This window comes from Grus americana, chromosome 27, assembly GCF_028858705.1.
Source record: "Grus americana isolate bGruAme1 chromosome 27, bGruAme1.mat, whole genome shotgun sequence".
NCBI lineage: Eukaryota > Metazoa > Chordata > Aves > Gruiformes > Gruidae > Grus > Grus americana.
The window spans coordinates 1,613,248-1,636,064 of record NC_072878.1 but is presented as its reverse complement, the minus strand read 5'-3'; the positions used below and the strand labels follow the sequence as shown (position 1 = coordinate 1,636,064).

General features: G+C 55.4%; 1 protein-coding gene and 1 pseudogene across 1 annotated transcript; both read left to right on the top strand.

The window, feature by feature from the left end:
• On the top strand, window positions 1-14,066 carry LOC129196875 (antigen WC1.1-like; annotated as a pseudogene).
• Window positions 14,067-14,469: 403 nt separating this feature from the next.
• LOC129196874 (olfactory receptor 14C36-like) lies at window positions 14,470-15,411 on the top strand. The gene has a single exon (XM_054804845.1). It carries the CDS (start codon window positions 14,470-14,472, stop codon window positions 15,409-15,411), a length of 942 nt encoding a protein of 313 aa, XP_054660820.1.
• Window positions 15,412-22,817: the final 7,406 nt, after the last annotated feature.

The window sequence follows — 22,817 nt, the reverse complement described above, 5'->3', positions numbered from 1 at the left end:
GGTGAGGCTGGAAAATGGTGGCCAACACTGTGCTGGAAGAGTGGAAGTGAAACAACAGGGCCAGTGGGGAACTGTGTGTGATGACTACTGGGGCATGGCTGATGCTGCAGTGGTTTGCAAGCAGCTGGACTGTGGGTTTGCTGTTGAAGCACATTGGAATGCACACTTTGGGCCAGGATCTGGCCCCATTTGGATGTTTGATGTTGAGTGTCACGGCAACGTGTCTGCCCTGTCTGACTGCAAAACAACAGAAAGGTCTCAAGAGTATTGTCTTCACAGTGAGGATGCTGGAGTGACATGTTCAGGTAAGGGGCCAGCCCGTTCCCCACCTTTGTGGCCAGGATGGGGAAGGGACCTGGCTGTGCTCTCAGGGAAACAAGAGGGAACTGGAGAAGTTCCCGGTGTGGCCAGTCACACTGCTGAGCTGGGGCTGTCATTGCTGGTTTCCCTGGTCCCTGAGGAAAGCCCAGGGCTAACCTGCCACCGCCTGACCCCTGGTGTGGCTCAGCCCACCCTCCGTGGGTGCCTGGGGCTGGGACATGAAAGCCCACCATGCCCTGCAGTCTCTGTTGGTTCCCATCTTTCTCCTCCTGTTCACACAGGAGCTGTCTGGCAGCACCAAGGACCTGGTTCCCCCATGCCAGAGACACTGAGAGCAGCTCACGTGGCCACCCACAGCCCCACGGAAGGGCCCAGGGTCATCGGGGACTTCTGGGTTGTGTTCACTCGCAGGCCCGAGCCCCCCAAAGCTGAGGGTCTGCTGAGAGGGGAGCAGCACTGGGCTTGGGCAGAAGAGCAGGGTGGCCCATGGCCACCTCATGCCTCTTCCAGGGTCACCCCATGAGAGCCAGCCCAGAGGGAAACACCCCTGTGCAGGCAGTGCTGACCTGCTGCCCAGCCTCTCCTGCCTACCCCAGCCCCTGGCTGCCCTGTGTCACAGGGCCTTGGCCAGCACTTGCTGGCTCTCCTTGGTGCCTGTCCTTGCACTGGGAGCTCGTGTCAGCCCAGGGCTGCTCCTCTGCCCGCTCTCCTGCCTTCTGACCAGCCCTTGGCCAGGGCTGTGCACGCCTGGCACTGCACTCTGGCCCTGGCTGAGGACCCTCCCTGGGCAGGTGCTGGAGCTGGGGGCTGGTGCAGACAGTGACTGTAGGTACACCCACACTGCATCTGTGCCCTGTGACATGTCCCATCTCCCAGCAGTGCCCCAACAGCCCGAGAACCATGTGGGACTGGGGTGCATTTCTGGTGGCTCCAAGGGGTTCCTGCGCCTGGCCCTGAGCTGGGTGGGGCAGAGCAGGCTGCAACAGCCAACAGCACCTGGGCCCATCTCCTTGGGGCCAAGAGCTCTGGGTGCTGCAGGGCCTGGGGCCAGTTCCCAGCAGCCCAGGGTCTCCAGAATAGCAGCAGTTGACTTAAGTGGTGCCTGTGGGTTTGGGAGAAAAGCCAGCCCCCGAGTGCTGTGCTGATTTCTGAAGAGTGGTCGGGGGGTCTCTGGTGTGTTTGTGCCATCAGCACCCACTGGCAGCTGCTGGGATAGTTGTGAGGCTCTTTGCCTGTGGCCACCTCAGAGATGAGGTGAGACGTGGTCAAGCAAAAGCCAGAGGGCTCTGGGACCTCACAGGGGTCTTTGGTTGCTCCAGGATTTGTCCAGCTGGTTGGAGGGGACAGCCCCTGCTCAGGACGAGTGGAGATCTATGACAAGGACCAGTGGAAAGCTGTCTGTGACTCAGACTTTGGTCCCAAAGCCGCTGACGTGGTCTGTGGGGAGCTGCAGTGCGGCGTAGCCCTGTCCATGCCTGGGGCAGCTCATTTTGGAAAAAGTGGTGGTTCCATCTGGGACAGAGAGCTGCAGTGTTTGGGGAATGAATCCCTTCTCGCCTCCTGCCCAAGAGGGTCCCCCAGGGACCAGCCCTGCACCCAAGCCAACACTGCCGGTCTCACCTGCACAAGTAAGGACTCAGGGTGGGGTGTTGAATGCTGAGTGTGAGCTGGGGACGGGGAGCAGGACGGGGACTGTGCTGTGCTGGGTGTGAAGGCAGGAGGGGTGATGTGGTTTTCTGCAGCCCTAAGAGACTGCAGAAGGAGCAGAAAGGAAGGCTGTCCCTCTGACCCATCCTCCAGCTATGAGCACCAATGCAGCCTCTCTCATCTTCCTCTGTCCCCAGAGTACACAGGGTTCAGGCTGGTGAATGGCAGCACAGCTTGTGATGGGAGGGTGGAGGTCCAGGTGCTGGGGACCTGGGGCACCCTCTGTGCTTCCCGTTGGGACCTCTTGGACGCCCACGTTCTCTGTCATCACCTCAACTGTGGGTTTGCTGAGTCCATTCCTGGAGGAGGGCACTTTGGGAGAGGCACGGGCCCCACCTGGAGAGAGTCATTCCACTGTGATGGGACTGAAGGCCACCTGGGATGGTGCCCAGTGACTGCCCTGGGAGCCTCACCATGCTCCCACGAGAATGTCGCTGCTGTCATTTGCTCAGGTGAGTGCTGTGTTGACTCCATTTTCCCCTTGGGTGTGACATGGCCACCCAAATCAAGGGACCCCATGGCGGCAGCAGCAGGGTGAATTTGTCCCTGGAGAAACCCCAGCTTCACCAGGAGTGATGTGGAGATCTTGATGTGCTCAGACTGAATGCTCTGATGTGGGAGAGCTGAGGACTGAGCCAGGCCTGGGGTCCCCTGCCCTCATGATGCGGGGGCTGTGGGGCTCAGCTCCATCCCTCCGGCTGCAGACAGCCCTGTCCCAGCCCCACAGAGAGTCCCACAGAGCCCAATCCCACACCCAGAGGGGCTGCCCACCTGTCCCCAGCAGCAGCAGCAGCAGAGCAGGGGTGTGAGCTGCAGAGCAGGACTGGGCTTTGCCCTGGCTTCTGCTCAGCACAAGACCCAAGCTGGGCCTGTTTGGTCAGAAAGGGCCCCCTCGCTCTGCTCCCTGCCAGGGACACTGGCTCCCAGTCCCCGTTCCCCAGGGGCGCAGAGAGGGACAGAGATGTGTGTGCTGCCCCGTGTCTCAGCAGTGCCAGTGCCAGCTTGCTGAGGTTGGGCAAGGCTTGTCCTGGTGCTGCCCATCCCCAGGCCATTGCACCACCTGCTGCTCCCTCCTGCGGGAGCTGCCCCATCTGCCTCAGCAGGGACGTGCTGGGTGGCTCTGCCCCAGCAAGAGCCAAGAGAGTGTCTTGCCCAGGAAGGCTCAGGGACTGGGAAACCAACAGTGTGGAAACCTGCTCCTGAAGCTTGCTGCAGAGGGTTGGGGGCAGGCAGATGAGCTTCAGGGCACCATGAGGTTTCCAGAGCCTGGAGAGGCACCTCAGGTTCCTGGGCTCTCTGGTGCTGCTGAGGGCTGGGATGTGGCTGCTCTCCCCAGGCTCAGCCAGCTCCGCATCCCTGCGGCTGGTGGGTGGAGGGAGCCGGTGTGACGGGCGAGTGGAGATCTTCCAGCGCGGGACATGGGGCAGAGTCCTGGATGACCAGTGGGACATGCAGGAGGCCAGCGTGGTGTGCCAGTAGCTGCGGTGCGGAGAGGCAGAGACAGCCTACAACCCCCCGAAGCCTGAGAGAGGGACAGGTCCTGTGGGGCTGCGAGGGGTGCGGTGCGCAGGGCATGAGGCCAGCCTGACCCTCTGCAACACCTCCCTGGCCGAGAGTGCGCTGGCAGCAAGGATTGCAGAGGACGTGGGGGTCGTTTGCTGGGGTGAGTGGCACTGCAGGGGCCCCCCAGGCTCTGGGCTGGGTGGGCACCAGCCCCTGACAGCAACTGGGGTTTCTTCCCGCTGCAGGGAGCCAGCAGGTCCGGCTGGTGAACGGGTCCGGGCGCTGTGCTGGGAGAGTGGAGATCTACTACCAGGGCAGCTGGGGGACCATCTGTGATGATGGCTGGGACCTGCCCGATGCCGCCATCGTTTGCCACCAGCTGGGCTGCGGAGGGGCGGTGGAGGCGGTTGGCTCTGCTCGGTTCGGGGAAGGCTCCGGGCAGATCTGGCTGGAGAGCGTGAACTGCTCCGGGGCCGAAGCTGCTCTCTGGGACTGCCCGGCAGGGTCCTGGGGGAAGCACGACTGTGGGCACAAAGAGGACGCAGGAGTCGTCTGCTCAGGTCTGTGCTGGGAGCTGTGGTGGGAGCCCAGTGCCTGGGGAGGCCGGGCTAAGGGGAGAGCTGGCAATGCTTGAGGCTGTCGCTGGCTGCCTCTGAGCCCCTGCCCAAGCCCATCCTGGGGACACCCATGCACAGGTCCCCTCAGTCCCACTGGGGGTCTCTGAGGAGCTCAGTTGTGCCCACGGGTTAGTGGGGAGGGCAGGGTTGTCTGTCCACCAGGGACTTGTTGGAGAGAGTCCAGAGCAGGGCCACGAAGCTGATCAGAGGGCTGGAGCGCCTCTCCTATGAGGACAGGCTGAGAGAGTTGGGATTCTTCAGCCTGCAGAAAAGGCAGCTCCAGGGAGATCTAATTGCGGCTTACCAGTACCTGAAGGGGCCTACAGGAAAGATGGTCAGGGACTGTTTATCAGGGAGTGTAGTGACAGGACAAGGGGTAATGGGTTCAAGCTGAAGGAGGGTCGATTTAAATTAGATGTTAGAAAGAAATTCTTTACTGTTAGAGTGGTGAGGCCCTGGAACAGGTTGCCCAGAGAGGTTGTGGATGCCTCATCCCTGGAAGTGTTCAAGGCCAGGTTGGATGAGGCTTTGGGCAACGTGGTCTAGTGGAGGGTGTCCCTGCCCGCAGCAGGGGGGTCAGAACTAGATGATCTTTGAGATCCTGTCCAACCCTAACCATTCTATGATTCTAGGATTCTATGAATTTTCTCTGTCCATGGGTGCAAGGGGGACTTGCTGGCCATGCCTTTGCCTGGCTGAGGGCATGGGGGCTGCAGGGGTAACCCTACTCCCACAGCTCCAGACCAGCCTGTTCCCCCTCGGTGCCTTTCATCCCAGAGTTCGTGGCCCTGAGGCTGGAGAACAGCACCACCTGCTCCGGGCGCCTGCAGGTTTTCTATAACGGGACATGGGGGAGCATTTGCTCCAACTCAATGACTCCCAAAACGGTGTCGCTGGCCTGCAAGGAGCTGGGCTGTGGGGATGCAAAATCCTTGGAATCGTACCCAACCTCTGGCAGGCTGACTGGCCCCGCCTGGCTGGATCGCGTGGAGTGTGGGGAGAGAAACAGCTCCTTCTGGCAGTGTCCCTCCGCTCCCTGGGACCCACAGTCCTGCGATAACCTGCGAGATGAGACCCACATCAGCTGCAACGGTAACTCTGAGCCACCCGGGCACCAGCATCCCCAGCTCCTGCTCCCTGCTGGGCATTGTCAAACGCAGAGACAGAGCCCACAGGGGCTTTTTCTTCCCATGCCAGACCCTCCTGCTGCTGCTGCTGCTGCTGGTGGTGGCACAAAGGGGACTTCAGCTCTCAGAGCCCCACACATTCACCAGCAGTTGCCAGCCGGGCTCCCAGCAGTGCCTGGGGGAGGCAGAGGTGTCTCCAGGCAAGGTCTCGGAAGGGACCTGTCAGGGCTCCAAGGAGCGTCCCCTCCTCCTGCTCCCTTTGGGGCTGAGCAGTCAGGGTCCCCCACCGTATGCCGTGTGTGTCCCCTGAATGACCAGGGTTCAGCTGCATCCATGAATGAGGTGGCACAGGGATGTGCGAGCAGAACTCAGCCCCGCTGTCTGCCACACGACCCCCCTGCAGCAGCCCCTTCACTGCTGCATTTCCTTCTCCAGGGAGACAGCCAGAAACGCCCCCGGCCCTGGGGGCCACGTGCCCAAACTCCACGAGCTGCACAGGTAGCTGCTCCTCTGCGTGCCTGTCTCAGCTGGCAGGGCTCTGCCTGCTGTCCCATGCCCTGAGAGGCTTCTGCCTTCTCCAGACAGGGAGAAGATTCGTGCCGTGGGAGGCGAGAAGGGGTGCTCGGGCAGAGTGGAGGTGTGGCACCGTGGCTCTTGGGGGACGGTGTGCGACGACTCATGGGACATGCAGGATGCCGAGGTGGCATGCAGGCAGCTGGGCTGTGGCCCCGCAGTATCTGCCCTGGGCGAGGCTGCGTTTGGGGAGGGAACGGGCCCCATCTGGCTGGAGAAGGTGGAGTGCCAGGGGACAGAGCCGTCTCTACAGGACTGCTGGGCCCAGCCTGGGGACAGCGGTGCCTGCCGGCATAAGGAGGACGCTGCTATGAACTGCTCGGGTGAGGGGCAGGGCTGGGATCCCTCATGGGGGTATTGGCAAGGAGCTGGGGTAGGCATTTTCCCCGCTGGGTCCCAGCATGGCTGTAGAGCTCCTGAGAGCAAGGCTGTCCGTGCAGTGCCTGGGAGCCTGGTGCCGAGTGGGCAGCAGCTTCTGTGGGGCTGGATGTCCTCCAGCCTCTGCCTGCAGGGCCCTGCAGCCCCCTGGGGGCATCTCCTGGGCTGCCTGCACTGTCCTGCCCATGGCCCTGGGCTCCTTCCTGGCCACCCTGACCAGCCCCGCAGGAGGGACACTTTGGGTGGGATGTGTCAGGGATGTCCGCACACGTGCACACACACACACGGCGTGCCAGAGAGAAGGCTCCCTGGTACCTGCACACCCAGCCTCTCAGCCCTGCTCTCCTTCTCCTCCTCTGCAGCTGCACCCAGGACGGCAGCACCAACCCCCCGAGCAGGTAAGCTGTCCTCCCCGTCAGCGCTGGGTCTTCCCAGGGCCAGGCTGTGACCCACAGCCGGAGGGAAGGGGCTCCTTGCTGGGGTGTGAAACTCCCAAGAGGTGTCCCCGGGTTAGCGGTGGGGGAGGGGTTTGGGAGGGCTGTCATTACCCGGTAGGGTGGGAGCTTCCCCATCACTCCCTCCCCTGGGGTCCCTTACCCCCCCCGGTGTAAGGGGGGGGTCAGGACTGGGCTGTCCCAGCCCCCCACCTCTCCCAGGCCTGCTGCTGCTATTTCTGTGTTCCTGCCCATGCAGATCCCACCTGGGGCAGTCCGACGGGCAGCGGGAGAGTCTCATTGCCCGTCATCATCTGCATCATCCTGGGAGCCCTCCTCTGCCTGCTCCTGGCCCTCCTGGCCGGGCAAGTGTGGAGCGCTAGGGCTGGGCGCAGAGGTGGGTCCTTCCCCCACGGTCCATGGGGAAGATGCCTCCTGGCTGTGGGGTGTCAGTGAGGGGTACAGGGAGAGCTGGGGGGACAAGAGTGTGTGCTGCTTGTGTTCCCATGTGCCACCCCATTGACTGCCTGACCATGGCCCACCAGCAGCAAGGGGTAGAGAGAGTCCAGACTCGGGGGGAGTTAGGGATGGGGCAAGGAGAGCAATGGCCGAGCTGGGCTGGGGGAGATGGGAGCAGAGGGGAGACAGGTGAGGATGTGCCACTGGCAGTGCTCTGGGCAGCTCTGGAGGGGGCTGTGGGGCAGGGGAGATGCTGGGAGAAGCATGGGACAGCAGGGTCCATCCCTGTGGCATCAGGCCCCCAGGCTGTTCCTCTGTCCCACCCTTACCTACCCCCCAGCAGGGCAGGGGCCGTGCTATGGATCCATGGGGCAGGGAGGGGGCAGCTCCAGGGACAGAGGAAAGGCAGGAGCTGCTCCAAGGTCAGCACCAGGGACCTGGCCCAGGGCCCAGAGGGGCACGAGGGCTATCTCTGAGGGGATGGTGTGAGGGTGTCGCTGCCCCTGACCATCTCCATGGGGACATTGCCCTTCCTGAGCAAGTGTCAGCGGTGACAGGACAGCGCAGTGGGGCTGTGCTGTGGGGCCAGCCCTGGGCTGTCCCAGGGGCAGAGGGCTGGTGGAGCAGAGCAGGATGCCGTCCCCTCTCTGCCCATCCCTGAGCCAGCCCTGCCTCTGTCCGCAGGCTCCGAGAGAGCTTGGGAGCCCTTCCCTGAGGCCCTGTACGAGGAGATCGGTTACAGCCCGGCATGGGAGAAGCAGGCAAGGTTCAGCGGCTCAGGTGGGTGTGGGTCCCTGATGGGGGGCACATCTGCAGGGCTCTTTGCCCTGGACCCCACCCAAGGCTGCCCCCCTGCAGCCCCCTGGCCCATGGTCCCTGCAGCTGTGGGGCTGTGGGGTGTGTGGGGACAGCAGCCAGGTGGTGGGCGTGGGAGAGGAGCTTCCTCCCCACCAGCTCTGCCCATCCCAGCTGGGGACAGCCCCTCTCTGCCTGTCCCTGCGTCCCACCGGACACCTGAGGGGTGAGGGAAGGGGCTGTCCCAGGGCAGCTCTGGGAGCCCCTGTGAGAGGGGGTTTGTCCCAGGGGAGCAGGCTGAGTCCTGAGCCCTCCTCCCCATGCAGCCCTGGCTCGGTGGGTCCCCTGTCCCCAGCAGCACTGAGCCCAAGCTGGGTCAGCAGAGCGCACTCCCATAACACCGGCATCGCCTCTCTCCAGGCTCCTATTCAGAGGGGTCCCTGACCAAGGTGCAGCCCCAGCCCGGGGACAGTGAGGAGGAGGATGATCTGGGGTCAGCACCAGGTAACAGGGGGCAGGAAGGGGTGGATCTCTCCTCCCTGCAGACTTGGGATGGACAGTGGTGTCACTCTGAATGTTGGGGAGGACACAGGCAAGGGTCTCCTGTGGTGCTGCCAAAACCAGTGTCTGAGCCCCATGTCCCCGCACATCCTCCCATCCTCTGCTCTGCAGGACGTGTCTTCTCACTGTCACCAACTCTCCTCTCCTTTCAGACGTCCCTGTCGGGCCCAGAGGTGACCCAGCAGATGGCTATGATGATGCCAGGGAGGTTTCTGACCCTGGGGAGGATCCTGCCTCTGGTCAGGGAGACTGGGAAATGCCCAGGGCCCCAGAGGAGGGAGCAGGGCCCAGGGATGCACCTGGAGGTGAGAGGCAAAGATAGTGCTGCTGGTTCCTGGGGTGCCATCCCTGCTGCTGGATGAATCGCTGCCATACTGAGAGCCCAAAATCCTGGGATGGGGGAACCTGCCCTGGGAGTTTTCCTTGGGGAGACCAGGGGTGGGAGAGGGATCTGACCACCTCAGGAGTGGTGAGGAGAAGGGGGAAGGTGATGTAGAGACCAGGAGGGCACCTCATGGGACGAACGTGCAATGGGCTGCCTTGCTGCCTGCAGGGGCAAAGCTGCGCTCCCAGAGAAGTGCTGGGGCCCCTGGAGCTGAGGGAGATGCCTGGTCCCTGTCCCCGGAGAGCACAGGCTATGACGATGCTGACGAGGTGTCTCTGGCACATCCCCCTGAGGACACAAAGGCTGTGACACCAGAGCTCAGTGCCCAACAGTCCCTGGGCCCCGGGCCAGGACAGCCCGTCCCTGCCGTGCAGCTGGGTGCAGCCAGGAGGGAGGAGAGGTCTGTGCAGCTGGGAGAGCCGTGAGCACCAGGGAACCGTCTGCCTTTTCCCACGGGCAGCAGAAACAGCCGGGCATTGCCTCTGGTTTTATTCTCCTGTGTTTACCCCCTGCCTCCACATTTGTTCTTATTAAAAGCCTTTGGGGGTATGACCCAGAGCTGGTGCTTGCCTGCCCAGGTGTCGGGGTGTCTTCCTGAGGCTGATCGGGGGGAGCAGAGCACAAGGAGATGGCGGTGAGGAAGGGCCACGTCTTGGGGACAGTGGGTTCAGGGTCAGGCTGTGGAGCTGCGAGAGCCCATGTTCCCTGGGGAATATTCCTGCTGACAGAGACATTTCCATCCTGCCAGCCACAGTTTCCAGCAAAAATGGCTCCCTGCAAGGTCCCGTGATGCACCCCAGAGGAAGCGCCCATCTCCTCACCCTGGGGTTCCCCAGCTGCTCATGAAGGAGTCTCATGCATACCTTTCCCATCACATGGAATTTGAGTATGAGCCAACCACTCTATTCCATAAATGTGGCAGCCTAAGGGTATCTTCTTTGAGCTCTCCCTGCTAAGCAGCTGGCTGCCCAGCGGTGATCTCTCCTTGAGCTGGGACACCTCTCAAGGTTACTCCTTGAGGCTGAGACCTCTTACCCACTGCAGATCTTTGCTAAGTGACTGATATCGCGTTTAACCTTGTGTAACAGTGCACTAAGATTTTGTATTGGTGACTTTGATTCTGTTTTGGTAGCTGTGAATCATTGTTATATCCTCTGTGCAGTAAGGAATAGAGTGATCCTTGCCATCCAACTTTATTAAGTTGCAGTAAAACCGCTTTTGCTGATACCTGGCGGTGTTTTTTTAATTGGTCTAAATCGCCCGTCTGTGACAAGCTAGTGTAGTCAGCAGGAGTCTGGATCTGGCTTCGCGACAGGAGACCTTACTGCAGCCATACACTGTATATAAAGCTGGCTTATGAGAAGATGAAGAGAGACTTTTTACCAGGGCCTGTAGTGATAAGACAAGAGGCAATGCTTTAAAACTGGAAGAGGGTAGGTTTAGATTGAACATCAGGAAGAAATTTTATCTGGTGAGGGTGATGAGACACTGGCAGAGGTTGCCCAGAGAAGTTGTGGATGCCCCATCCATGGAAGTGTTCAATGCCAGGTTGGATGGGGCTTTGAGCAACCTGGTCTAGTGGAGGGTGTCTCTGCACATGACAGGAGGTTTGGAACTAGATGATCTTTAGAGATTTTGTTCCAACCAAAACCATTCAGTGATTCTATGATCCTGTTCTTATCAACTTCCCTCTTCTCAGCATCAAGCAGATGAGCAGAGGTTCAGCAAGAGAATAGTCAAGGGCTGTGAACACAGGTGCAAGGGAGAACAACCTGGCATGACCTGCCTCCCAGCCTCACATCACCCTGGGTGGAGATGACCTGCATCCTGCATCTATGTCATCGTGTTGTCACTCAGGTCACCGGACCCCTTCGGGAGGCCCTGGGGTGTCTGCCCCACACCAGCTCTGGGCTTTCCTGGAGCTTCGGTGCTGTGTTTGCCCACTGAGTGGAGTTGTGTTTGGCACCCAGGCACCTGGCATGGCACTAGAGTGGCACGAATGGCATGAAAATGTGAGCTCAGAAATACAAGTCTTCAGTGCAGGGGTGTGGGTGTGCCTTAGCTTTATAGTGACTGGAGCTTTAGTGAGTACATTGGAGAGAGATAGAGAGACCTGGGGCACTCCTCGCTTTGATCAGCTCAGGAACGTATTGCACAAGGCACGTTCAGGTGCCCTAAACCTCTGGGGTCACTGCGGGTGGCCAAGGATCTCCTCCTTCCCCCTCTGGCCCTCAGCTGATGCTCAGGAAGGAGGTGGGCATTCTCAGAGATTTTCCATCAGACCTCGCAAACACTTGCACATGTCTTGGACCAACCCTAGCACTTCAGTCATCACAAAATGTCTGTATGTGAGCTCCTGAGTCCCCGCTGAATAAAGGCAAAGGCTCCGAGCAGGGGCTCACACGCTGGTAACTCTGTTGTGCACACCTGAACTGAACCAGGAGGATTCCCAGCTCCTCTGGGTCTGTGAGGTTGAAGTGGGGAGCTGAATCCCGCTTCACCCCGAGGGCTTCCTGGTCACGAGGAGATGCCTCATTGCCTCAGCTGAACCCCTGCCCTGCACAAGGGAAGCCAACCCCTCCCTGTCCCTGTCTGTGTGTCCTTTTTCTTTCTCATTGGTGTCCAGAGGGGGACACTGACACCTGTCATAGAGAGCCACCCTCTGGAAGGACCAACTGTGCTGCTGCAATCAGTCTCTCTCCACTGTTGGTGATTGCTTCAGGCGATGTTGCAGCATGTTCCCCAGGGGTGACCCCGGTGCCTTTCAGGAGCTGCCAGCCGCAGAGCCGCAGGGACATCTGCAGTGAGCCCAGAGAGGGCAGAGAAAGTGGTGCCTTGGGCTGGTCCTCTGCTGCTGCTGAGCTGGGCTGGGCTCCTGGGAAGGAGGGAGCTCATGGCAAGAGGGCAGCGCTGAAGAGAGACAGCTCTGCCCAGGAGCAGCTCCTCTGCAAAGCGCAGCAGGGCTGAGGGCACTGCCTGCAGGCACCAGGTGAGACAGCGGGAGGTTAAAGGCAATCTGGGTGGGAGGATGCTGAGAGCTCACAGAGAAATCTTCACCGCTGTGGACATGTTCTGTCTCTGGCTGCAGGGCAATGCACAAGAGTGTCCTGATGGGATGTCCCAGAGCTGGCACATCCCATGCTTTGTGTAGAGGAGAGGGACGTGCTCTGGAGCAAGGATTTCCTGCTTCACTGTTAGAGGGACAGGGGGGCATGACCCCTGCCTTCTCCCAGGGAAGGCTGCAGGGGTGTGAGGCCAGGTGTACCCCCAGGGGTGCCCAGGGCTGTCCTTCCGAGCAGGTTTGCTGTGCCCTGGGGGGCTGTGTGCTGGGACAGGGACTCAGCCACCTGCCAGGATCAGCACTCAGCCTCTAAGTCTGACTTTTCAACTTCCTACTCTTGGGCAATGGGAGGGGAGAAATGAAAAAGGAGCTCCCCAGAACAAACAAGTCAGTGAGACTCCTGAACTGTCACTCTGAGTGATCGCTAGGTCTACCAAGAGCCTCCGAAAGTGCCTTCAGCCACTTCTCTTCCTATGGACAGCACCTGCATCACCTTTGCTGGACTCACCAGGGTTGTTCCGACCTGCCCTTTTCCACCTGCCAAGAAGAACGTGCACTCAGCCAGTGCCCCGAAAACAGACATGTTTGTGTAGGGCCCAGGTGAGTGCACAGAGGTTGGGATGGGGGCTGTGAGAGGTGATGGGAAAAAGACATGGGAAAGGGAAACATCTCCCAGGAGGAAAATCTCCAGGCAGCAGGGATACGATCAGGGAATGAGAGGAAACTAAACCCAGAAATGTTGTGGGAGGGAGAATTCAGAAAACTCCGTATCATCCCCTCCATTGCAGACCCCTTCCTCTGAGAAAGCCCTCTTGCCTCCTTTCCCTCCAAGCAAAGCCTCTGCCTTCAGGGTGGTGGGGTCCAAGACGTGGACCACCTCCTCTGCAGCCAGAGCCCCAGCAGAGCTGTGGTGCAGCTCTCCAGCCACGTGTCCATTTGCCTCAGCAGATCACAGGGGCTTAGAGCAACTGCTGAGCAATGTTGATGCCTGGGAGGTGGTCTGAACCGTTGAGTAAGGGTAACACTTTCCTGGGTGCCTGGCTATCTCGTGAGTTCCCACCTGGAGTACTGCGTCCAGCTCTGGGGTGCCCAGTACAAGAGAGACATGGAGCTGTTGGAGCGAGTCCAGAGCAGGGCCACAAAGGTGATCAGAGGGCTGGAGCACCTCTCCTATGAAGACAGGCTGAGATAGTTGGGATTGTTCAACCTGGAGAAGAGAAGGCTCCACGGAAACCTTCTTGTAGCCTTCCAGTACCTGAAAGGGGCTACAGGAAAGCTGGAGAGGGACTTTTTATCAGAGAGTGTAGTGGTAGGACAAGGGGTAATGGCTTTAAACTAAAAAAGGGTAGATTCAGACTAGATATTAAGAAAATAGGGTGTCCCTGCCCATGTCAGGGAGGTTGGAACTAGATGATCTTTAAGGTCCCTTCCAACCCAAACCATTCTATGATTCTATGATTTCCCCATGTTTCTCCACTTGTCTGTGTTATTGCTATTGCTATCTTGTTCTAGCTGTCAGGCTCTCTGGGGATGGAGTTTCAGCTGCAGAGGCACACACTGACATTGTGAGTCCTCCCGTGCAGGTGTGTCCATGGAACTGAGGTGTCCCAGCTTTCACCTGTGGGGCTGTGGGGAACGCAGCCTGTGGGGCTGGGGAATGAGCTGTTTTTTTCTTAATCAGATGCCACCGTTAGGACACTTGGTTATCTCCTTGAGTTGTCCTTCCCAGCTGTGAGCTGCCCTCCAAAATCCAAACCTGTCCCTTAGCCACTTCGTGTTATCTGAAAGTCCCACAGAGAAGGACAGCGACGCTACAACCAAGGAAATGCTGTTGGGCTGGTGAAATGATCCACGCGTGTCCTTGGCTAGCAGTGGGGTGCTGAGAGCTTGAGAAAGGGTGAGACATTTAGTGGTCTGCAGTGGGTGCCTCTGCTCTCAGCAGTGTCTGGTGACTTTTCAGGGTAACATGGGAGTGTGATCACCCTCCATCTGAAAATGGTGTACTCCAGGGCAGCTGGGAACATGATGGAAGGACAGACCAGCTTCCCTCACTCTGCTCTAAGCCACAGGCAATCCTCTTATTTTGCAGGACTTGCTGTGTTCTCCCTGAGTGCAGAAGAAATGCTGAAGGTCTCTGACATCTGAGAACACTCCCCAGGTGAGATGGGGGGAGCTGTAAAGAAAAGTCCAAACCTCTCAGACTGCATTTGCCATCCCCATTCTTCAGCACTGGGAGTACAGATGCTGAAAAGTCCTACTGCGTTAGTCTTTCCCAGGACTGGCCTCCGACCCCACTATTCCCATGAACCCACTGCTACAGAGCAGGGCTGACTCCTCACCATCCTGTGGGCAGAGGCCCTGCTGCTCATGGCGCACTCAGAGAGCATCAACGAGTGCTCCAGCCACAGAGCTGAGAGAAGTCTCCTGGAAAAACATTAGAGTGTGTGTGTAACAGGGGGAGTATCTATGGGACATGGCTTTGAGTTTGCTCAGAGAAATCTCCCCTAACGTATTGTGTTATCTTTTGTGAACAGTGTCCCATGCTCAGATGCAGCAAATGTCCAACAGCAGCTCCATCACTGAGTTCCTCCTCCTGGCATTCACAGACACACGGGAGCTGCAGCTCTTGCACTTCTGGCTCTTCCTGGGCATCTACCTGGCTGCTCTCCTGGCCAATGGCCTCATCATCACTGCCATAGCCTGTGACCACCACCTCCACACCCCCATGTACTTCTTCCTCCTCAACCTCTCCCTCCTCGACCTGGGCTCCATCTCCACCACTGTCCCTAAAGCCATGGCCAATTCCCTCTGGGACACCAGGGCCATCTCCTACACAGGATGTGCTGCCCAGGCCTTTCTGTTTGTCTTTTTCATTTCAGCAGAATATTTCCTTCTCACAGTCATGTCCTATGACCGCTACATTGCCATCTGCCAACCCCTGCACTACGGGACCCTCCTGGGCAGCAGAGCTTGTGTCCACATAGCAGCAGCTGCCTGGGGCAGTGGGTTTCTCTATGCTGTGCTGCACACAGCCAATACATTTTCAATTCCACTCTGCCAAGAAAATGTGGACCAGTTCTTCTGTGAAATCCCTCAGATCCTCAAGCTCTCCTGCTCAGATGTCTACCTCAGGGAGGCTGGGCTTCTCGTGGTTAGTTTCTGTCTAGCTTTTGGGTGTTTTGTTTTCATTGTGCTGTCCTATGTGCAGATCTTCAGGGCTGTGCTGAGGATCCCCTCTGAGCAGGGACGGCACAAAGCCTTTTCCACGTGCCTCCCTCACCTGGCTGTGGTCTCAATGCTTATCAGCACTGCCACATTTGCCTACTTTAAGCCCCCTTCCATCTCATCCCCATCCCTGGACCTGGTGGTGACTGTTCTGTACTCTGTGGTGCCTTCATCAGTGAACCCCATCATCTACAGCATGAGGAACCAGGAACTCAAAGATGCTCTGAAGAAGCTGAAGAAACTGTTGAGATGGTTCTTTGTTTGAGCTTCAGGGAGTTAAAATCTCTCCCGTCCTTCAGTAGTCTGTCTGAATGCTAAATCTTTCATTGTCTTTATATCTGTCCTTTCCTATCTGTCTGTCTCAAAGAGTTCTTGTATGGATGGTCCTTGTGGAAGGCAGAGCTCAGCAGGTACTGCTTGCACTTAGCATACAGTTGAGGTGTGTGGTTTATGGTTTCCCGAATTGAATCATATTTTACTTTTGTTTCTTGGTAATGAAGAGAAATCTTTCTGTGTCTGTGAGCAGCCAGTTCTCTGAGGAAAGCAGGTGGGAGTTGGTTCAAAGGAGCTGTACTATCCAGCTGCACAATTCAATGGAGAAGTCTGATGTCAGTCTGATGCAAGTCCCAGGTGGCTGTGTGACGGGTGCACTCAACTCCTTAATCAAAGTAGCAGTGGTTTGGTACGGGCTCCGAAGGAGGTAAAAGCCTGAGCCACAGCCGGGCCACAAACTCCTGTTCTCTGAAAACCCACAAAGGAGCAGAGTGACACAGTGACCATCAATGCATATGAGCTTGGAACACCCATCATGCTATTAACACATGAATAGCAGGTGGCTTTTCCAAGACTCAATTATCAAGGAACAAAGAAAGTTGTGGGTACAAGGAGTCTCATGCATGCCATTCCCATTGCATGGAATTTGACTACGAGCCAACCACTTTATTCCATAAATATGACAACCTAAGTGAGCCTTCTTTGACCTCTCCCTGCTAAGCAGCTGGCTGCATGGTGGTGATCTCTCCTTGAGCTGGGACACCTCTCAAGGTTGCTCCTTGAGGCAGGGAGACCTTTTACCAATGGCAGATCTTTGCGAAGTGACTGATAGCATGCTGAATTAATACTAATGAAACATTACTAGTCCATGTTGTTACTCAATTATTACAATCTTTGCATATATAATCGCTTAGACATAAACCCTTGACCAAGTCTGGGACTAGGATTGGACCTAGCTGCAGTAGACTCCTCTGAGTGGGAGTTTAGAAAGCAAGGCTGTCCTCTCTAAACCTCGTGACTCAACGGGAGGGTCTTCCTTACCCTTTGTACTTCTTCCAGTAGACATAAACCGTTGATCAAGTCTGAGACTATGATTGGACTCAGTTCCCCCTAAGCACCATCAGGAGTTTAGAAAGCAAGAAGGTCCACTCTGAAACTTGTGATTCAATGGAAAGGTCTTCCTTACTCTTCTGTGTTTCAGGTCTCTGTGAGAATCATTCTAACTCAATTCTAACCCAATTCTCCTTCCTATGTTTCTTCCATGCAGTAAGTAATAGAGTGAACCTCGCCATCAGACTTTAAGTCGCACTTTTGCAACATCATATTAAGCCCGCTTTTGCTAATACCTTTGACAGTAGTTCCTTAAGCGATCTGAACTTTGTTAAATTCCACTGAATTTCTTGAACTCTGTCAAATTATTGTTTTATCTCAATGAAACACATTGCTGCTTCTCTTGAGTGAGGTGCATTCCACTCTTTCACAACAGGCCAATGAAGGAACTGGTGGGGTTGGGGAGGTGAAGGGAAAGGTTGTCCATACAGTGTTGGAGCTCAAGGAGACTGCTTTTCCTACCTGCCAGGACTTCCTTAGGTGGCCATCTGGATCGATATGACCTGGAGAATGCTGCTATCACCTCTTCTTTGTAAACCAAAAATTAATTGGAAACCCCTTTAAATAGCAAAAATCCTCTTCCGTTAAATGCTCATTGAAGTATCTCTCTTTAGCTACCAATTAGCTTAAAAAGTCTTGGAGTCTTGAAGAAAATTACAGGAAAAGACAAAGCACAGGTCGGCTCTCTGCATTGTAATGAGCCCCAAAGCATATTTGATGCTGAGTGCATGAACCTTTGATGCTGACAGGAGATTGTAAAACCTGCTCAAGAAAGCAAAGGTCAGAAGTAATCGCTGAAGTTTCTTGAAGTATTAATGGGTGCCACTGATGACCATTACCCACACAGCTTCCCCACGGACTCATTAGAGGAGAAAATTGGAGGCAGTGATGACAGGAAGGCAAAGGAAAGTGCAGGTGACTCTGATGCTGAGAAAAGCCTTGATGTGTTTCATCAAGCCAAACACCAAGCCCTGACCCTCAGCCTCTGGGAAGGGAGATCCTGTCCTTCATGAATGCCTCAGGGTTTTCCTGGGGTGGTGGGATGTGGGGTTTGCAATGTCCAGTGAAGGACCGTGGTACAAAACCTCCTGGCATCTCCGGAGTGTGCAAGGTGGCAATGAGGCTCCAGTGTCATGAGGACAAGGTGTCTCCTCAAAAGCCTCGGTGACAGAGACAACTGCCATAGCCAAGGGGACAAAGATCTCCATCCTGCTAAGCTTTTCTGCCTTGCCAGTGCCCTCGGCCATCTCCACCTCGGGCTGTCCTACGCTGTCCCACACCTCCTTTGTTTCCCTGCAGGCTGTAGACGCCCATCTCATTTTCCCACCTTGCCGTCACCCTGTCATGTCCCTCCCTGTACTACTGATGTCTCTCCTTGAAAGACAAAGCCATGACATGACCACAGACCCTTGCTGGGTGATCTGTTGCACCACAGCACTACCCTTTGAGTGACATTTCTGTCTTCTTCTTGTGTCCAGGATAGACATCCCAAGCCGCACTTTGTAGCTTTGTCCTGCTTTATTCCACTACAGGGAAACTCTCCGTCATCTCTGAAACCACTCTTCAAGCAGTCACAGGCTATTGCTACAGTGCCCTGAGCCCCCACAGCACGAGGCTAAAGGAGCAGAGGTCCCTCTGTCTCTGCACACAGGTCATGTGCTTCAGGCCCTGAAGGCCATCTTGGCAGACCTCCTCTGGACCCTCTCCAGTTCCTCTCCTCTCTTCCAGGAAAAGGAGCCCCACACCAGGATCACAACCATGCTGAATCAAGGGAGGGAGGTAACTCTCCTCGTCTGGGTGGCCACGCTTCTGTGCATGCAGGCCCATAGCCAGCTGGCCTTGTTCATGGTGAGCATGCTCCACCGGCTCCCATGGCATCTCCTATAGTGTCCTTCTCCTCAGGGTCACTCCCCAGGCAGTCAGGTCCCAGCTTGCCCTGATGCACAGGCTTATTCTGCCCCGATGCAGGACTGGGCACTTCTCCTTGAAAAACTTAGTAGGGTTTCTGTTGGCCAAATCCCAGAGTTTCTCAAGGTCTCCATAGACTGAAGCTTCATTGTGCCAGCTCTTAATACATGGGTATAGGTGGCTCACCCTACCCAGTGATGCCTCTAACAAGACGACAGCACAAGGAATTGCTGGACAGGACAGATAATAAAAGGAGGTACTAGTTTATTGGACTTGCAGACCAAGGTAGGAATTCCCAGTGCAGCCATCCCAGAAACACCCAACGAGGGCACTAGGCAAGCAAAGCCAGGACCAGTGGGTAGAGGGGAAACAGGTGGGCTTTTTGTGTGGGAGGATCTGAGGAAGACCAAAGAGAAGAACTTGGGAGGGAGAGAAGGTGGCAAGACAAAATAGGAGGTAAAGCAAAGGTTCAGATGAGGGCTGTTTGGGGGCACCTGTGGAGCAGCCCTGAGCCTGAGCAGGGCAATCAGCCCGGCTGGGTACCCTTCTGATGTGCCTGTGCAGTAATGCACAGTGTGTGGGGAGCAATCAGGAGGAGTCAGGAGTCTGTGGGGAGTTCCTGAGCTGCGGTCTCATGGGGAGAACTGAGATGTGGTCAGACAGCTGACACCACTGGAGTGTGGCCATGGGTAGAAGCAGCGTCTTTAGGAAGGACGGGGCAGGTCAGTGATGAGGAGTTGCCCTGAAAGTGAACAAGCAGCAGGACTACATGGAGTTCTGCCCAGTGACAGATGATGAGCCAGGTGAGAGCTGATGGGTCGGGATTAACAGACAGACTAACATGGGTGACGTTGTAGTTGGTGTCTGCTGTGGACCAACCTTATTAAGAAGAAGAAGCAGATGAGGCTTCTTCAGACGCCTGAAAGAAGCTTCACATTCTCAGGCCTTGTCCCACATTTTGGACTTCAAGGCACTTGGCCATGGGCCTGGAGGCAGCACAGTAGGGCACAAAACACGCAGGAGGTTACTGGAGGGCACCAATAACCTCCTGAACATTCAGAGAAGGTGTTAAGAAATGCCAAGGCCCACCTCAAGTTCAGTCTGGAAATTTAATCTGGATGTAAAGACATCAAGAAAGAATTTGAGAATGATGCCAGCAGCAAGAGGAAGGCTAGGGAGCACTTGAGCCTGCTGCTAGATGGGGCAGGGACCCTGGTGACAAAGGACTCAGTGAGGGCCAAGGTACGCAATGCCTTCTTCATCTCTGTCTTTACTGGTGAGACCAGCCTTCAGGAATCCCAGGCCCCCAAGACCAGAGGGAAAGTCTGCAGTAAGGAAGGCTTACCCTTGCTGCAGGAATCACCGGTTAGGGAACATGTTGAGAAGAGAGGACATGCATAAGGCCATGGGACCTGAGGGGATGCACTCATGAGCATTGAGGGGGCTGGCTGATCTCATTGTAAGGCCACTTGAATTCATCTTTGAAAGGTCATGGTGATTGGGAGAGGTTCCTGAGGACTGCAAAAAAGCGAGTGCCCCTCCTATCTTGAAGAAAGGCACAATGGTGGATGTGGGGAGCTCTACCCTGTCTCCCCTAACTGAGAAGGCAGATTGGCTGAGCAAGTAGGGACTAGATAAGTGGAAAATGAGGCAGATGAACAACTGACTGAATGGTCAAAACAGCATAAAGTCCAGCTGGAGGACAGTCATCAGTGGTGCAGCTCAGAAGTTAATACTGGGTCCCATTCTATTTAAGCTTTCCCTAATGTCCTGGAGGATGGGACCAAGGGCAACTTTGTGGGTGACAGAAAGCTGAGATGAATGACTGATACCCTGGATGGTTGCACTGCCATTCCGGGAGACCTGAACAGTCTGGAGAACTGGGCAGAGAGGTCCCTCATGAAGTTCAACAAAGGAAAAGACAAAACAAGTTTTTCACCATGGACAAGAACAATCCCATGGACCAGCTCAGGCTGGGGAGCAACTGGCTAGAAAGCAGCTTTGAAGAGCAGGATGCGGCATCCTTGTGGGCAACAAGCTGTCCATGAGCCAACAGTGTGGCTGCGTGGCAAAGTAGGTCTACAGCACCCTGGGCTGTGTTTGGAAGAGGACTGCCAGCAGGTCAAGAGAGGTGATCCTTCCCCTCTAGTCAGCCCTGGTGAGGCCACACCTGGAGTGCTCTGTTCAGTGGTGGGCTCCTTAGTATGAGAGAGTAAGTGATCTCCCTGTCCTTATCTCAACCCACAAGGGGCTTTATTGTCTTTTCTCCTCCTGTCCTGTATAGGAGAGGGAGTGATAGAGCAGCTTAGTGGGCACCTCGAGGCCAGCCAAGGTCAACCCACCACACAAGTCTTGGGACTGGAAATGTGGAGGGGAAAAAAAAAAAAAAAAAGAAGGATAAAAATCAAAGAGAAGAAATATGGGAAGTATTTTGAAGATTTAGAAAGTTTGGAAGATTTTTAGATAATCACTTCAGGCAACAGGATCATTGGCATTATAAATTATGAACACAACTTTTGATTTCTCTTATTTTCCACAGGTTTGTATGCATGGCTTTAATTTCTAGAAAGCATCTTTTTTTCAAAAGACTTTTTTGGGCATGGTGGAGAGGGAAGAGATTAATAGTCCTTAAAAAATAACCAAGAACACATAATGAAAACTGAAATATATCTTTTCACAGTGAGTGATAACAACTGAGTTTAGTCCAAAATGAAGCTGTACAACTGTCTGGATGTGAAAAAGAGATACAGAAATTCCTTATCCTTTAAAAAAAAACCAACCAAACAAACAAAAAAAACCCAAACCAGTATTACAGCTTTCTTTTGGCCAGCAGAGAAGGAACAAAGAAATGAAGTAGGTGGCCTTCACTTTTCATCCCCACTGAGACTGCTTCACATCATAAACTCAAAAACTATTTCCAGAAGTCTGTACTACAAGGCTGAACGTATTAGGAGGTGTTATTTTGTTGCCTTCCTATAAATCATAGCCAATGTAGAGAAAGAAGGGAGTGAAACCTTGTCCCCCTGCTCCCTTCTGAGCTGCAGAGGCTTAGGGTGAAGCCATACCACGGGTCGAGTGGTGAAGCTCTCACCAGAACTTCCCATGTGCAGTGTGGTTGTCACACCAGAGCTAACATCACAGGCCCTCATGCATGAAGGCAAGGAAGGAAGCCAGGGAAGATCTGGGACAAAGGGTGGATGGGGACACAAAGTCCAGAAAAGGCTTGCCCATGGCCCTATGTGAGATGTGACCCACTTGGCACCAATTGTCTGGGGGGGTGCAAAGTATGAGTTGAAGCAGTGGATAATGTTAGCACTACGGATAAAGACAGAATGTCAAAGAGACCTTCACTCTCCAGCTGTTGGTGGATAGGGTTCAGCTCCAGTTTCCCACTCCTCAAGTCTACACAGAGCTTTTCTGATTTGACGTGCAGAGGACGTTCCATGGCCAAAGGTCTAGCACCATGCAGAAAGCCCTGAGATATGCACGGCATCTTCTCAGCACCAACAAATAGGACCTAGTGTGGGAAACATCACACTCGTCTGGAGTACCATCCAGGGTGACACCAACACTGAAATTAGTTTCAGCATCCTCCATTTAGGCTACAGAAGTCCAACAACCACAACATCACCCCTCGTGAACCACAGATATGCTCAACACAGACAGGGCATCCAACAAGCAATTCATCTCAGGTTAAAGTCAATATTTCCATTGGCTCAGTTTTCCATGCCAAGGGGCACAGAAAGACCAAGGTTGTGATGTTTCTTCAGCTGTCCTTGGCCATATTTGTCCTCAAGAATCACATAGAATCATAGAATGGTTTGGGTTGGAAGGGACCTTCAAAGGTCATCTAGTCCAACCCCCCTGCAATGAGCAGGCACATCTTCAACTAGATCAGGTTGCTCAGAGCCCCGTCCAATCTGACCTTGAAGGTTTCCAAGGATGGGGCATCAATCACCTCTCTGGGAAACCTGTTCCAGTGTTTCACCACCCTCATCATAAAAAATTTCTTCCTTATTTCTGGTCTGAATTTAGCCTCTTTTACTTTAAAACCATTACCCTTTGTCGTATCGCTACAGGCCCTACTAAAAAGCCTATCCCCAACTTTCTTATAAGCCCCCTTCAAGTATGGAAAGACTGCAAGAAGGTCACCCTAGAGCCTTCTCTTCTCCAGGCTGAACGACCCTAACTTTCTTAGCCTGTCTTCATAGCAGAAGTGTTCCAGCCCTCTGACCATTTTTTGTGGCCTTCTTCTGGACCCACTCTAACAGCTCCATGTCTTTCCTGTGCTGAGGACTCCAGAGCTGAACACAGTACTCCAGGTGGGGTGTCCCCAGGGCAGAGCAGAGGGGCAGAATTACCTCCCTCAACAATCCGGCC